At 31.7% G+C, this 16673-nt stretch overlaps 3 protein-coding genes across 3 annotated transcripts; all 3 read right to left on the bottom strand.

Annotated features, from left to right (window-relative positions):
* Nucleotides 1–403: 403 nt before the first annotated feature.
* PVX_089870 (RAD protein (Pv-fam-e)) lies at nt 404–1226 on the bottom strand (the record flags this gene model as incomplete). The annotated part of the gene is made up of 2 exons (XM_001615016.1): nt 404–1036; nt 1161–1226. 2 exons carry the CDS (start codon nt 1224–1226, stop codon nt 404–406), a joined length of 699 nt encoding a protein of 232 aa, XP_001615066.1.
* A 2206-nt stretch (nt 1227–3432) lies between these two features.
* On the bottom strand, nt 3433–4251 carry PVX_089867 (RAD protein (Pv-fam-e); the record flags this gene model as incomplete). The annotated part of the gene is made up of 2 exons (XM_001615015.1): nt 3433–4065; nt 4186–4251. The coding sequence occupies 2 exons, from the start codon at nt 4249–4251 to the stop codon at nt 3433–3435; spliced, it is 699 nt and encodes a 232-aa protein (XP_001615065.1).
* Nucleotides 4252–6492: 2241 nt separating this feature from the next.
* On the bottom strand, nt 6493–7774 carry PVX_089865 (RAD protein (Pv-fam-e); the record flags this gene model as incomplete). Its single annotated transcript, XM_001615014.1, has 2 exons — nt 7236–7774; nt 6493–7122 (listed from the first exon to the last, which is right to left on the bottom strand). The coding sequence occupies exons 1-2, from the start codon at nt 7299–7301 to the stop codon at nt 6493–6495; spliced, it is 696 nt and encodes a 231-aa protein (XP_001615064.1). The 5' UTR covers nt 7302–7774.
* Between the last annotated feature and the right edge of the window lie 8899 nt (nt 7775–16673).

Below are 16673 nucleotides of genomic sequence, written 5' to 3'. Positions count from 1 at the left end.
TGAAACAAAACGATGTCACCCGGATTACGAAAAAAATGTGTACAAAAAAAAGTGTACAAAAAAAATGAAAAGACCATATAGGGTGACCCCTCTTAAGGTTGCCCTCTAAAAGTGGGTACACTTCATTTCAAAAAAAAATTTTAAGCATGTATGCTTCTTCACATGTTAAAAATAACAAAGAGGAAGGGTTAGATACATCCACTCTTTTTTACTGAGGAAAATATGGAATCATTTTTTATTTCATTTTATTATTCTCTTTAGAGATTTTTTATTTTTCCACATTTACACCATATATTGGCACCTTTGCTACTCAATGAAGAATACACATTCTTTTATTTTAGCAATTTCGAATATATAATAATTCATATTAACAGTCTTTTTCTATTCGTTCTTGATAGGCAAGTTATGCCTTTTGTTTTTGGCTAGCCACTCCATATTTACTCGCTCTCTGGGCAAAAATTTTATTCCATTTTTTTTCACTTTTTTGTAAGCCTTTATTCCATGCTCTAACATATTTTCTATAGAAGCTTCTGAAAGCAGAGACATTTTTACTACTCGACATTACAAATGAATTATAACTATTTTTAAAAGAGTCCATTTTTTTATTATGTTCATATTCAATGTCTTGCTTACATTCTTTCCACAACTCTTTTATCTCTTTATCTGGCATTCTATATTTTGTTGATAAATCATTGAGTGTATTTGATAAACCCTTCAACGTCCTTGCATGCTCTATGGCATATAATTTGTCAAATCCATTAAGGAGAGCAACCATACCCCTATTGTCTATATCTTCATTGGTAGGTATATTAAAAAGAACATACTCTCTTTCACTTAATTCCGCTAATAACGCGGCATTATCTGAATATTCTGCGAAAAGAAAATCTGCCAAAAAATCACTATTAAGTTTACGAGTTTTTTTATTCTTCGATGAATTATTATTATTGGAATTCTTTTTCACTTCGGATAGATGTCTCGGGAAGCCGCTAACAGCTGATGATGAAAGGGCAAGGTCATTCGAAAGGGAGACATTATTCTGCAAAAGGGTTAACCGAGGTGAAGAAATAAAAAAAAATTGCGCAATTCGATGAGTTGCTATTGTTTAAGGAGAACAAATATTCTATTATTTTTTTTCATCAGTTGAGGGTGTTTTTTCTAACCAACAACACAACGTTCAAGAGGGTAAATAAACAAAATACAGCTCTAGGGGCGCTCAACATTTTCATGATTTTTATTTTTAATGTTGAAGGGAGATCAAATGAGGATAATAAATTCGATTCAGTTTTTTTAATATAAACCTTTTTATATTTAAAGGGAAAAGTGATTCAATTAGGAGTATGTTAAAAAAAGCAATCTGTTTTTATGCTGCGTACAAAGGAGTTACTTTTTTTTATATTATAGAGAAAATAAAATAAAGTAAAACAGTTATAAAAAAATAAAATAAAAATATAAAAAAATCGAATATTTTATAGATAAAATGATTAAATGAGGATTTGTTAAAAAAAATAAAACCAACTAGCCAAAAGTGAAACATTACAAATGCGTTTCGTATGCACAAGACAGATAGAATAAATCGCCCAAAACGCAACGTTGTTAACAGTAATCTTCTAAATTTTGGTAAAGCAAATAGCTATAATTATCTCCTAATAAAAAACTAAACAATAATTGACAATTTTAATTTTACCAAAAAAAAAAAAATATCCTTTGTTATATAAAACAGAAAGAACTCAAATAAATACAGTCAAATAATTTTTTTTGCTTAGTTTTCTTCAAATGAATAAAAATATGTTCGCATTCTGTTAAATGCATACTAATATGTGAACATTCGTGTTGCTCACGGTGAAGTAAGCAGGTCTTCATTATTACCACTCATTGCGCTCCATCGAACAGTAATATAGACTTTTAAATTTTTTCTATCGTAATATTTTCATCTGGAAGCTGTAATTGCATGTTTTGTTCTACGAAAAAAAAAATCAAATCATTATGATTTGTTTGCATCAAATAATTTGCCGTTTATTAATGCATTTTATTATTTTATTATTTTTTTTTTTTTTTAATTTTTTTAATTTTTTTATATTTTTTATATTCTTTTATATTTTTATTCTATATGCGCTCTGTAAATGTATTGGACCGTTAAAAGATTAAAACGGCTATTCAATTAAATTTTTTTGTGCTGAAAAAAAACATTTATATGGTGCTATTAATCTTGTGGAGGATTATGTGTCCACGTTCGAATTAATTTGCATAATGGCGCATGTACATTCATTTTTATAAAAAAGGGGAAACATTCGTTAATTATTCATTCACGTTTACAACGCTCAATGGCAGATTAAATTTTAAGTACCGCTCTGTGTATGCACTTGGCTAAAAAAACTTACGTATGTTTATTCTTTACACAAACTGAAATTATTAAATGATTAAAAAAAAAAAAAAGCTGTAAACAAGCTTTAACGGTAAAAAAAAAAAAAAAAAAAAAAAAATTCCAACTAGCGAAAAGTTGTTAACTTCTCTTTTCGTACAGTGGTTTCTCCAATTATGGAATGTAAATATTAATGAGGCGATATAGGCGTTCTTCATCGCCCATGCGTATGTTCACATATTTGAGTAACTCTAATTTGAAAAGGCATAAGCGTTTTGTTTTAAAAGGTCATATGTACCAAATCGAAATGGTATGAACGCCTTAGTGACGTTGTTTAGGGTGCCAAAGATTTAACACACAACATTTATAACTAAGGACACGCAGACGGGTGCCAACGTTCAATTAAAGAAGTAATATAAAAAAATATGCCCATTTAGGCATGCTCCAATATATAAAAAATTAGTGAGCCTCCTTTAACATTTATTTGAAACTAAAAGTGGGATCTCCATTTTTAACTTAGCAAAGGAATCGTTTTCTTATGTAAATTTTGATCTTTCTTCTAGCGGCAAAAAGAAGTTGCATCAAACCGGTAAAGGGGCTTATATATTAAATATTTAGCAGTATGGATAACAAAAAGGGGGCAGGCAAATGGTAAATATAACGTGAAACAAAGCAGTGTCGCCTCTCTCACGAAAAAAATGTGTACAAAAAAAGGTGTGCTAAAAAATATGAGCACCAAAAAAAATGAAAAGGCCTTAAAGAGTAACACTCCTAAGGTTGCATTATAAAAGAATGCACACTGGGTGATAGTGCATGTAATGTGAAGCATGGGTATTTCACAAGAAAAATAACACGAATTGTCATACCATGCATCAGCTCTTTTGAGGGTAAAAGCATAGAATAATCTTCTATTTTTAACTTTTCTTTAAAAAAATTTTTTTTTTTCCACATTTATGTCTCAATTGGTACCACTTTCGTTCCATTAAAAATACTTATTCATTTCTTTTTTAACAATTTCGAATATATAATAATTCATATTAGCAGCGTTTTTCTATTCGTTCTTGATAGGCAAATTATGCCTTTTGTTTTGGGCTAGCCACTCCATATTTACTCACTCTCTCGGTAATTTTTTTTTTCCACTTTTTTTCACTCTTTTTTAAGCCTTTATACAATGTTCTAACATAGTACTTATAGAAGTCCCCGAAATCAGCGACACTTGCACTACACGACATTACTAATGAATTATAACGTGGTTTATGAGAATCCATTTTTTTATTATGTTCAGATTCAATGCTATTCTTACATTCTTTCCACAGGTCTCCTGCCTCCTTCGCTGGAATTTTATATTTTGTTGATAAATCATTGAGCGTGTTTGATAATCCCTTCAACATTCTTGCATGCTCTATGACATATAATCTGTCAAATCCATTAAGCAAAGCAACCATTTCTCTATTGTTTATACTACCACGGTTCCTTTTGTTATGAACTAAAAACTCTTTTTCACTTAATTCAGCTAATAACGCGGCATTATCTGAATGTTCTGTGAAAAGAGAATCTGCCAACAACTCTTTATAACGTTCACGAGTTCTTTTATTCTTTGATGAATCATTATTATTGGAATTCTTTTTTATTTCGGATAAGTGTCTTGGGAAGCCGCTTACAGCGGGGGAAGAAACGACATGGTCATTCGAAAGGGTGAAATTATTCTGCAAAAAGGTTAAGTGAAAAAAAAAAAAAAAAATATGCAATTTTAGTGAGTTGCTATTGTTTAAGGAGAACAAATATTCTATTATTTTTTTTCATCAGTTGAGGGTGTTTTTTCTCACCAACAACACAACGTTCAAGAGGGTAAATAAACAAAATACAGCTCTGGGGGCGCTCAACATTTTCATGATTTTTATCTTTAATGTTTAAGATAGATCAAGTGAGGATAATAAATTCGATTTAATTTTTTTAATTTAAAAGCTTTTTAAATTTAAAGAGAAAATTGTTTCAATTATGAGTATGTTTTGAAAACGCAATATATTTTATTGCTGCGTACTAAGGAGTTGCTTTTTTTTATATTATAGAGAAAATAAAATAAAGTAAAATATATTAAAACTGTTATAAAAAAAAAAAAAAAATAAAAATAAATGAAAAAAAAAATAATATATAAAAAAAAAAAATTGAATATTTTATAAATAAAACGATTAAATGAGAATCTGTTAAAAAAAAAAATAAAACGAAGTAGACAACAGTGAATCATTACAGCTGTATCTTGTATCCATAAAAGACAGACAGAATAAATCGCTCCAGACGCAACAATGTTATGCACTCATAAAAATTATTAATACGAACAGATAAAACAATGTGCTACTGAATGTTAAGCGATAATTGATAATTTTAAATTTACCAAAAAAAAAAAAAAAACGCCCTTTATTATTTAAAACAGAAATAACCCGAATAAATACTGCCAAATAATTTTTTTCGCTTAGTCTTCTTCAAATGGATAAAAATATGTCCGCATTTTGTTCAGTGCCTACTGCTCATATGTGATCGTTCGGGTTGCCCACGGAGGAGTAATAATAGCTTCATTATAGCTACTCATTGCGCTCCACCGAACAGTAATATAGTATTTTACGCTCTTTCAATCGTACTTTTTTCATCTGGAAGCTGTGTTTGCGTGTTGTTTTTTAAGACAAAAAAAATCAAATCATTATGATTTGTTTGCATGAAACCATTTGGCGTTTATTAATACATTTTATTATTTTTTTTTTTTTTATATATTTTTATATATTTTTTTATTTTTTTATATTTTTTTTTATTTTTATTCTGTATGCTCTTTTCAAATGTATTTGTTCGCAAAAAGGCTAAAACGGTTGTTCAATTAAATTTTCTTATGTGCTGAGAAGAACCATTTGTATGGTGCTGTTAACTGTGTAGAGGATTATCTGCCCACGTTTAAATTAATTTGCATCGTGTTACATGTACATTAATTTTAATGAAAAAGGGGAAACATTCGTTAGTTTCTAATTCACACTTACAATGCTGAATGGCAATTTAAATTTTAAGCACCGCTCTGTGGAAGTACTTGGCTAAAAAAACTTACGTATGTTTATTCTTTACACAAATTGAAATTATTAAATGATAAAAAAAAATAAAAGCTTGTCAATAAGCTTTATCGGTAAAAAAATAATGTAAATAAAAAAAAAAAATTCCAACTAGCCAATAATTGTAAACTTCTCTTTGCGTATATTTCGCTTCTCCAATTATGGATTTTAGGTGTTAATAAGGCGGCATAGGCGTTCTTCACCACCCATGCGTATGTTAACATATTTGAGTAACTCTAATTATAAACGGCAAAATGGGTTCGTTTTAAAAGGTCTTACGTACCAAATTGAAATGGTAATAACGCCTCAATGATGTTATTTTGGGTGACTAGCATTTAACACAAAAACTTTTATAGCTAAGCATAACAGATGGATGCCAACTTCCAATTAAAGAAGTAATATAAGAAAATATGCCTATTTAGGCATGCTCCAATGGATAAAAAATTATATGGAGTTTTCATTTACTCGGCATTACAGTCGACACCTTTATTTTTAACTTAGCAAAGGAATCGTTTTCTTATGTCAAATTTGCGCTTCCTTCGAGCGGCAAGAAGTTGCATCAAACCGTAAAGCGGTTTAGCTATTAATTGTTTGGCCATACGAATAACAAAAACGGGACAGGTGAATGGCAAAAGCAACATGAAACAAAGCAGTGCCGCCCGGTTCGAGAAAATAATGCGTTCAAAAAAAGCGTGTGCGAATTATGTGAAAAGGCCTCAAGAGGTGACGACACTCCTAAGGTTGCGCTCTTTAAGTAGGTACACTTCATTTCAAAAAAAAAATTTAAACATGGATGCTTCTTCACATGTAAATAATAAAAAACAGGAAGGGTTAGATACGTCTATTCCTTTTTACTGAGGAAAATATGGGATCATTTTTTTTATTATTCTCTTTGGAGTTCTTTTATTTTTCCACATTTACACCTTAATTTGGTATCTTTGCTACGAAATGAAGAATAGACATTCTTTTATTTTAGCAATTTCGAATATATAATAATTCATATTAGCAGCGCTTTTCTATTCGTAATTGATAGGCAAATTATGCCTACTGTTTTGGGGTGGCCGCTTTATATATATTGGCTTTCTCCTCAAAAATTTTATTCCATTTTTCTTCACTCTTTTTCAAGCCTTTATTCCATGCCCTAACGTATCTCATATAGAAGCTTGCGAAAGAAGAAGCACTTGATGTATAGGACATTACATATGAATTATAACTATTTTTATAAGAATTCATTATTGTATTATGTTCAGATTCGATGCTTCTCTTACATTCTTTCAACAACTCTCCTGCCACATAGGCCGGTATTTTACATTTTGTTTGTAACTCGCTAAGTTTCTCTGATAATCTATTCATCATTCTTTCATGTTCTATGGCATATAGTTTGTTAAATCCATCAAGAAGGGAAACCATGTCTTTATTGCTCACATTTTCACGCAGGGTTTGATTTTTATGAACTAAATACTCTTTCTTACTTAATTCCGATAGTAAGGCGGCATTATCTGAATGTTCTGTGAAAAGAGAATTTGCCAAAGTCCCATCATAAAGTTTACGGGTTAGTTTATTATCCGAGGAATCACTGCTACTGGAATTCTTTTTCACTTCGGACAGATGTCTTGGGAAGGCGCTTACAGCGGGTGAAGAAAGGGTAAGGTCATTCGAAAGGGGGACATTATTCTGCAAAGGGGTTAAGAGAAAAAAAAAATATGCACAATTTAATGAGTTGCCACTGTTTGAGGCGAACAAATATTCTATTTTCTCTCTCATCAGTTGAGTTTGTTTCTTCCTACCAACAACACAACATTCAAGAGGGTATATAAACAAAATAGAGCTTTTGGGGTGCTAAACATTTTCATATTTTTTATTTTTAATATTGAAGAGATATCAAGTGGGAATAATAAATTCGAATCATTGTTTTTTAATTTAAAAGGGTGTTTAATTTAGGAGTATGTTTAAAAAAAGCAATCTGTTTTTTTGCTGCGCACAAAGGAGTTGCTCGTTTTATAAAATAGAGAAAATAAAATAAAGTAAAACGGTTATAAAATTAATAATTAAATAAATAAAACAAAATAAAATAAAAAAAAAATCGAATATTTTATAAATAAAATGTTTAAATGAAAAGCTGCTAAAAAGAAAAATAAAACGAACTAGCCAAAAGTGAAGCATTACAACTGTATTCTGTGCCCATTAGGCAGACAGAATAAATCGCCCCAAATGCGCGACGTTAGATATGCACTCATAAAAAGTATTAATACGAACAGCCAAAATAATGTGCTACTGAAAGTTAAGCGATAATTGACAGTTTTAAATTTACCAAAAAAAAAAAAAAAAAAACGCCCTTTATTATTTAAAACGGAATGAACTCGAATAAATACTGCCAAGCAATTTTTCTTGCTTAGTTTTCTTCAAATGAATAAAAATGTGTTCGCATTTTGTTAAATGCCTGCTACTTATGTGTGATTATTCGGGTTGCCCAGGGCGGAGTAAGCATGGCTTCATTACTGCTTAATGCGCTCCATCGAACAGTAATATGGTCTTTTAAACTTTTTCAATCGTAATTTATTCATTTGGAAGCTGCGATTGCATGTTTTGTTTTACGAAAAAAAAGCGAGTCATGATTTGTTTGAAAGAATCAATTTGGCGTTTATTAATACATTTATTTATTTATATATTTTTTTTTTTTATATATTTTATTATTTTTTTTTTTTTTATTCTATGTGCGCTTCGCAAATGTATTCGCTCGCAAAAGGGCTAAAACGGTTGTTCAATTAAATTTTCTTGTGTGCTGAAAAAGCAATTTATATTATTCATTCTGTTAACTGTGTAAAGGATTATCTACTCACGCTCAAATTAATTTGCATCATATCGCATGTACATTCTTTTTTATAAAAAAGGGCTAACATTCGTTAATTATTCACTCACACTTACAATGCTCAATGGCAGTTTAAATTTTATTTATGTACCGCTCTGTGACAGCACTTGAATAAAAAACTTACGTGTGTTTATTCTTTACACAATCTGAAATCATTAAATGATAAAAAAGTAAAGCTGATAAAGTAAGTTGGAAAAATCTTACGCAAAAAATGAAAAAAAAAAAATCTCAATATGCACAAATTCGTCCCAACCTCAGCTGTAAGCGTAAAGCATATAATATAAAATTCGTATGTAATCATTGTACCGTATGATAACATGACAGTCAATTTTGCAATCGTAAAAGAAAAGTTATAAATGAGGTTACTACTTTAGATGGTTATATTTTAAATAGATTTTAAAAGGATATCTATGCTGTAATGTTTCCGCTTACTTAATGAGCCATCACACTTCTTCTTTTGAGCCTCTTCACCAAACGTGCGCAATTTAAATTCGGTCTGTGTGCAGATTAAATTTACCATAATGAAGGGGATAATATTATTATTGTAGGCGAATTCGTACAGAAAAATAACCATTTGTTTATTCCAATGATTAATCATATTCTAACAAGGTACATAAAAAAGTAAATAAAAAAGAAGCTTTTGCTTTAATTCAGCTATGCCTGAACTACTCCCATCGGTTAGCAATGCACATGTGCATTTCCGTTGTTGCAACTTTTAAATTATGTCCTTAGAATAAGGGAAAAAATACTCAGCCACGTAGTTGGCAGTATATGGGAATCCGTCCCACATTCTACGAACACAACAGTTTTTATTTATTTGGTACTTCTACAAAGCAGACCAATGCTTTTGTACGAATTTCATAAAACTTTATTTATTTTACTTTCCTATTAATTTAGTGCCACCTGTTTGATTAAAAAAAAAAATTCAACTAGCGAAAAATTGTTAACTTCTCTTTTTTTATACTTCGCTTCTCCAATTATGGATGTAAATATTAATGAGGCGACATAAGCGTTCTCCACCGTGCCGGCGTATATTCACGGATTTAAGAAATTCTAATTGGAAAAGGCAAAAACGGCTTCTTTTAAAAGGTCTTACGTATCAAATTGAAATGGTGTGGACACCTAAATGATGTTATTTTGGGTGCCTAGCATTTAACACACATCTTTTATAACTACGTATAAGCAAGCAGATGCCAACATCCTATTAAAGAAGTAATATAAAGAAATATATGCCTATTTAGCCACCCTATAAGAAGTAAAAAAACTGGTGAGCCTCCTTTTACATTTACTCGGCATTAAAGTGGACACCTTTATTTTTAACTTTGTAAAGTAATCGTTTTATTATGTCAAATTTGCGCTTCCTTCGAGCGGCAAGAAGAAGTTGCATCAAATAGGTAAAAGTTTTGATCTATTAAATGTTTGGCAATGCGAAAGATAAAAACAAAACAAGCGCACAATGAGCAAAATAATGTTGCACTTCTCACGAAATGGATTTTTTACGAAAAAAATGAAAAGGTCAAAAGAGGGTGACACTTTCAAAAGGTTGCACTAAAAAATAGGCATACTTGGTGGCTATACATAAATTTTGAAGCGTGGATGCTTCACATGTAAAAAAAAGGAAAAAAATCAGTTTATCATCCTAATTTTTCGCATTCGTAGAAACAAACCGAAACAAAGACGGAAACAGTTGGCACTTTTCCCGTCACAAAAAAATCAAATGGACATAAAAATTTTCACATTTTTATGTAAGAATGTCAATGTAGAAAATACTAGATGGTGGCCACCATCGGAGAAGGAGCACGCAGCACATCAGTATATGTGAGGTGATAGGAAAGTATTTTCACACGTGCTATACTGTTGCCTTTTTTAAATATAGGAAGGGCCATTTTTCGGACATTTCTCGGGCAGATTTGCCCTTTTTCAAAGCGAAACCAATCATAGTTCCTCCTTTTGAAGCTAAGCACAGGGGGGTTTTGGAGCTTCCAAACGGCATTCCAAATCAATATATGGGCGAATGACTGTGCGGCAATTTGTTACCACTGAGGATGTCACTGGGTGGAAAATGCTTTCTGCCTTCACGAGCTGTTTGCTTCCTCAAACGGTTCCACTTTCACGAGCTGTTCTGCTTCCTCAAACGGCCTCACTTCCTCGAACCGCCTCACCTCCTCGAACGGCCCCAAACTTTTCCACCACGTGCGCAAAATGGTCGCTCCATTTCTTTTCGTTCCTCTTTATAGCATCATGCCAAATTTTAACATATTTCTTTAAGTACCTATTAAAGCGTATTCCCAGCACCCAGGACTTGGTCAAGAAGGTGTCACAGATCTTTTGATAATATTCTTCCACTTCTTCCAAATCGTTGGCTATTTCTTTTTTACACGCATCCCACATTTTCTTTTTTTCTTCCACTGTCACTCCACATTTCGACAATTCATTCAGCTTTTGTAATAATCTTTCCATCATTATTTCACATACGCGATTAAGAAATGTATTATATACATCGAGGGAAAGAATTATTTCGTCGGAGGTTAAGAAAAGCATCTTCTTGTAACGCCTTGGTGTATTCACTTGATGCATTTGCGAAGGTGAGGAGTGACTCTCTTTTTGACGCCCCTGCGGCGGTTTTGCTTTGATATCATTGCCGTTCTCTTGGTTTAATCGAATCCTGGGCATGTATTCATTTTCGAGGGATACAAGCAGAGGTAATTTTCTCGGCAACTTTCCCGCCTCCCTTTGTGTGGGTTTGTTTCCATATGATAAGCTTATGAGATTCTACAAAATTGTTGAAAATTAAATTAGCCAAAATATTTTTATGCATAAATTTGGAGAGCTATTTGCAGGGAGAATTTGTTTTTTTTTTTAAGTGAAAATTCTTTTCTTACTAATGGAATAATTAGCAGAGCAAAGAAGAGACGTGCAACGCTCGGCATATTGAACATCTCACTATTGCTATTCTTTGCAACATCAGATTAATGTTATGTTAGAGGGTACTAAAATTTTTTTTTTTTTAAATAAGAAAATTTGTGCATCATAGCCCAGTTTAGTGCTCTACTCAGGATGGTCAAATTGATTAAAAATATGCCATCAAAAAAGGATATACATTTTTTGTATAAAAAATTCCCAAATGAGAAGTCAAACTAGGTTAAACGTGAACCAGGAAAATAAAAATGATGAAATATTTCTTATAAGAATAAATCTGCGGCGATATATCGGTTAATGCAACAAAGGGTTTTGTTTTAACAGTGTACTTGTAATAGGTGGAGGATATGACCACATCTGAAGATAACGCAGCTTTCCTTAAAAAAAAAAAAGGACAGAAATTCAAAGGAATAATTTTCCTAAAAATGACATTTTGCTTTCGTCATTTTGTATAGTTAAAAATGGGATGAAAAAATCACATACAATATAACTGTATAACGGATTTGAAGAAACCTCAATTTAGTACCCCTCCCTTTTTTGCAGCGGCGGTGCTACTTATTTTTGCGACGCGGTTACGCATATAGAGATACACAAGCTGGGATAAATAGCTAATGTGAAAGTAAATTATTCGAATGAAAAATAAAGGAATATTTTTTTCATATGAGAAATGATTTTTTTTTCACTTTATTTGTTAGTATAAGTAGAAAATGTTGCATTTGTTATAAATTAATTATTTTTGATGCTGCTGGGTGTTTTATAATTTTTGTTAAATATTTTTTATTTTTTTAATTGCTCTGAAATTTTTTTAGTGCCCTTAATTTTTTTAATGCCCTTAATTTTTTTAAATGCTCTTAATTTTTTTAATTTATCTTAACTCTTTTAATTTATCTTAACTCTTTTAATTTATCTTAACTTTTTTAATTTATCATAATTGTTTTAATTTGTCATAATTGCTTTAATTTATCTTAACTGTTTTAATTTATTTTAATTTTTTTAATTTTCACCCGCAACTGTGTTTAAAATGCTGCACGAGCAGAGTCACCCACATAGAACGAAAAATAAAGATTATTTTAAATTGATAAGCCGACAAATTGTGAAAAAAAGTTGCTAAATTAAGTTAGCACAAATAGAGGGCTACTTATGCTTGCTTTTTCTTCCTATAAGAAGTGAATAGGCCACCTTCCATTCGTCATGATGGCGATTCGTCAACTGTAATGTGAAGATGCACATGTTGGCGTCATAACCGTTTTGCATTAAAATAAAGTAAAGCAAAATAAAGATAAAATTTTAAAAGTCCGAAAATATCTATAATAAGCAGAAAAAGCCTAAACACTGAAATGAAGGTTCAACGCTTCAAATGGTGTCAAAATAAAAAAGAAATTCCTTTTATTCATAATTATATCTTAAGAAAAGAAAAAAAAAAATCTTAATTTTTGCATAATCAAATTTATAGCGCCACAGCTGTATGTTTAAGCACGTAGAACTTATTAAAAAAGGGAAATCCATAATTTCAGCTTAATATTTAAAAAAAACTTAATAATTTTTGTAAAATAATTTAAGCTACCTCTACTTTATTAGTACTTCCGCTTTTTTAAGGAAGACGCCGCATTCGCATAGGTCGTCTTACCATATAATATGCTACTTTAAATGCACCATGTTAAAACTTTATGAGAATATAACAATAAGGAATCTGTGTCTTGCCCTAGTGAATGTATTTATGCAAAAAAAAAAAAAAATATGCATTTATTTATTCATTTTACCGATTGAATGAAAGCTAAAAAGGTGACAAACAAAGTAGCTGCTAATTCACCGCATGGTTAATTACTTCCAGTGCTCATCCTTTTAGAAGCGCATTTCCATTAGGGTAATTCTTAATTGGGTTTCAAAATAACGGATAAAATACTTAGTCCGTCGTTAGACCTAGCAAAAAAATGATCTTACATTTTGCAACATACGCTTTATATTTTTTAATTTATGTAACAATTTTTTTGTATTCATTTTGTACGCCCAGCATGCATATGTATGGTCATAGGTGAACATATTAACTTTCCCTGTGGTGTTTTACCAACGAGTGGCAGTGAAATGGCGAGATGAATCCGCTCACCGTCCAGGCAAATTTATCAATAATCATTTGAAAAGAAATCTTTCTGCATGATCGCATTTTGGATATGTCTACAGAGGAGACAAACTAAGTTGTCAATTAACGTACCCGCTATGTTATTGCAGAGCGTTCATTACATTTTTATTTTTTTTTTTAAGTGTTGCAAAAATGAGCACGAAATGGTAGCCCATGAGTCAGGGGTGTCATTTTACATGATTGGCGTGAGTGTTCATAACCCACGTATAATTCTTCAATTACATATTTCGAAATTAAAAAATAAAATCACGTGTTGTGCTAATATGCGTCCTTGGAGGAGGAAGAATTGGATAAGCACTCCTCCCTCGGGGTTATTATCCAAATATAAGGATCTCATTTACATTGTAAAAAGAATAATATTTGGTATAATAAACAAACATGCGTTTACTGAAAGGCTTCAATTTGCATCCTTCATCGGTGAATCAAGCAGAAATAAATTCATCGCAAAAATGTGTTACTTTTTGAAATGTGAAAATGGGACAGGTTATTTATCCACCTGATTGTAGAACGAAAATGGGTACTCCCGCTACCCCTACTTAACAGAGCATTTTTTTTACAAAAAAATGGGAGGCTCATAAAGATGTACTTACATGTTTTATGGGCCATTTTGCTAATGCATGTATTTACTAGGATACACAATTGTCACAAAAATAAAATAAAAAAAATTATAAAACAAAATAACAACTTAAATCGTAGAACGAATTTACGAACCTCATGTGCGAATTGTAAAAAATGCGCTTTAATTATTCATTTTAGAAGTTTACAGTTTAACTTTTATAATTAAAAAAACCTTTGCATGTATTCCCTCCCAGAGAGAATAATGACATCGCGCGAGCACACTGATAATGTATAATGGGAACCTTATACGCATCATAGTATGCCAAAAATGAATTCCCGAAAGTGTTATATAAATGTGTTTAAAAATTATTTCACCACCTAAGCGTTAAAAATGCATTATCTGCTTTTATTTACCATTTGAATATGTAGGATAATCACTTATGGCGCAAAAGAGGTATGTTTTCATCTCATTTGTCGTTTTCACATATAAGCTTACAACCCTGGTGGTATTGATAAAAGGGGGAGAGCTTGTCCAAGGGATAATATTAGCGGTAAATTAACCTCACTTCATGCGTAATTATATTTATACATTTACGAATATTTATATAAGTACATGGTAACACACAAAGGGGAAGAACAATTTGATAAAATGCAATAAAAAAAAAAAAAAAAATTCTGAAAATTGGATGATGCATGTATAGTGGTGTATGCCTTTTATACTGTGGAGATAATAATAAAAGGCTCAGTATATTGATGTAGCGTAATGCATGTAAAGTTGATGCGCTTCCAATAAAATTAATTTTTTTCGTTTTTTTTTTCTTATATTACTCATTTGTAGGTATTTATATTCATTACCTGTATGTAATATGCCGTTTTTTTTTGCTTACCAGCTGCATCCTCATCGTGCAACACGATGATAAATGGAAATGTGCATAAAGATGGAGTTCATTTTTTTCGAGCAAATAAACTGTCATCATATGAAATGCAAATATGACGCAACGGGAGAAATAGTTTGAAACAAAGAATATGCAAAGTTGCACATAAATAAGTAGACAATACAAAACAGTCAAATTAGCTGCTTTAAATATGTTTCCTATCATGTTAAAATTTTTGCACGAACTGCCCTCACATATGTGCATAACAATACCCAAGTGTTAATTATTGAAAAATGCTTAATTTTTACACAAGAATGAGGAGAAACACTAGAAAATCTTCTCCTTCCCTTTACAATGTTGCATGTTCTTAATACATCATTACATTTATGTTAAGCAAAAAGAAGAAAACACTTCAATTAAACTTTGCATTCAGTTTTGGCGAAAAGGACAAATCGCTTTTGAGGGACTACCTACGTTTGGAAGTAGTGATAACAGTTGCTCTATGGTACATTATTTGTGGGCGAAAAGTGAAGCATTTTTCAAACACGCGTAAAAAATTATGGGCACATAACACACGCATGCATGCATGAGTATATACACACACATACATATGCTTGTATGTGCAGAGAAAAGGCGCATTCCGCTCGGCTGTGGAGATATATCCCGCCGTTAATTTTAAAAAATCGAGCGACCCATTAACATTTGCGCGCACACATAATTATTCAAAAAAATGAAGATGGCCCTTAAGAAATTATTCCACTATAACGTAACAAATAGGTTGGAAATACAAACACATTTCACCTGTTCCCTCATAACGTTTTTACCCCCATAAATATTACTTCATTTAAGTTAAAGGTCTACTGCAGATTATCCTTATTGTACCCATAATGTTTTATATATTTAATTTTGGCATAGCATTTTCACCATGAGTGCGTTAAAAGGCTTAAATGCAAATTTTCACACTCTATGAAAAGTACCCACTTTGCATTTGATGCATTTTTATGGCATAATCGCAGGGGAGATACACTGCCAAGGGGACGCATTGAGCTATTCCTCCCCCCGCTTATATCACTGAATTGAATAGCGTTACTTTAGAAAGGAAAGAAAAGAAAATCCCACTTTATGTGAAGAGCTGCATGCAAATTCTGCGAATATTTGTACACTAGGTTAATGGCGTTATTTTTCCTATTGCACTTGAACGTTTCTAATTCTAGGGTAGACACAATGTGGCGAATTCTTAAACTGAAGAAGAACAGGTGCACTTCCTTTTAAAACTACACAATTGTAAAGTTTGCATTTGCAGGCTTTTGCAAAAAAAGGGAATGGTAACTTTTGCCATAGTTCTTCTCGTTGCACCTTTTAAAAAAAGGCACACACTCAAGTTATTGATAGGCGGGTGAAATAAATGCAGTTGGTGGAACACCGAGCAGAGTTGTAGAACGTCAAAATGTGGCACTTCTGACGAAAGAAATGCCTTTCAAATAATTTAACAAAAAAAAAAAGAAAAAATGAAAAGGACAAAAAATTCACATATTTTTATGTTATACTATGGAATCGTGCGACCTTTATGAAGCTACTTTTCCGATAGAGGACGCACAATAAGACAATAAAGGAAAAAATTTCAAACCAATCTTACACCATTTTTTAGGCAGAAGGAACTCCCTCCTTTTCGATCATGCTGATTCGCTTCTTCTCCGTGCCACTGGGAAGATTGACCCCCTGAAACTGTTTAACTCTGGAAGAAGCTTTTCGCCGTTTTTAAGACTCCTTCTACTTAGTTGTGTTACGCCTTCCCATCCACTTGTCAAAAAGGTTAACGTGTGCTAACTTTTCGTGAAGCGGCGGCGAAGCGCTCCCCTCAGTGAAG

This window comes from Plasmodium vivax, chromosome 5 (assembly GCF_000002415.2).
Source record: "Plasmodium vivax chromosome 5, whole genome shotgun sequence".
Taxonomy (NCBI): domain Eukaryota; phylum Apicomplexa; class Aconoidasida; order Haemosporida; family Plasmodiidae; genus Plasmodium; species Plasmodium vivax.
Note: the sequence above shows the minus strand (reverse complement) of the source record. Positions and strands in the feature narration are given on the sequence as shown.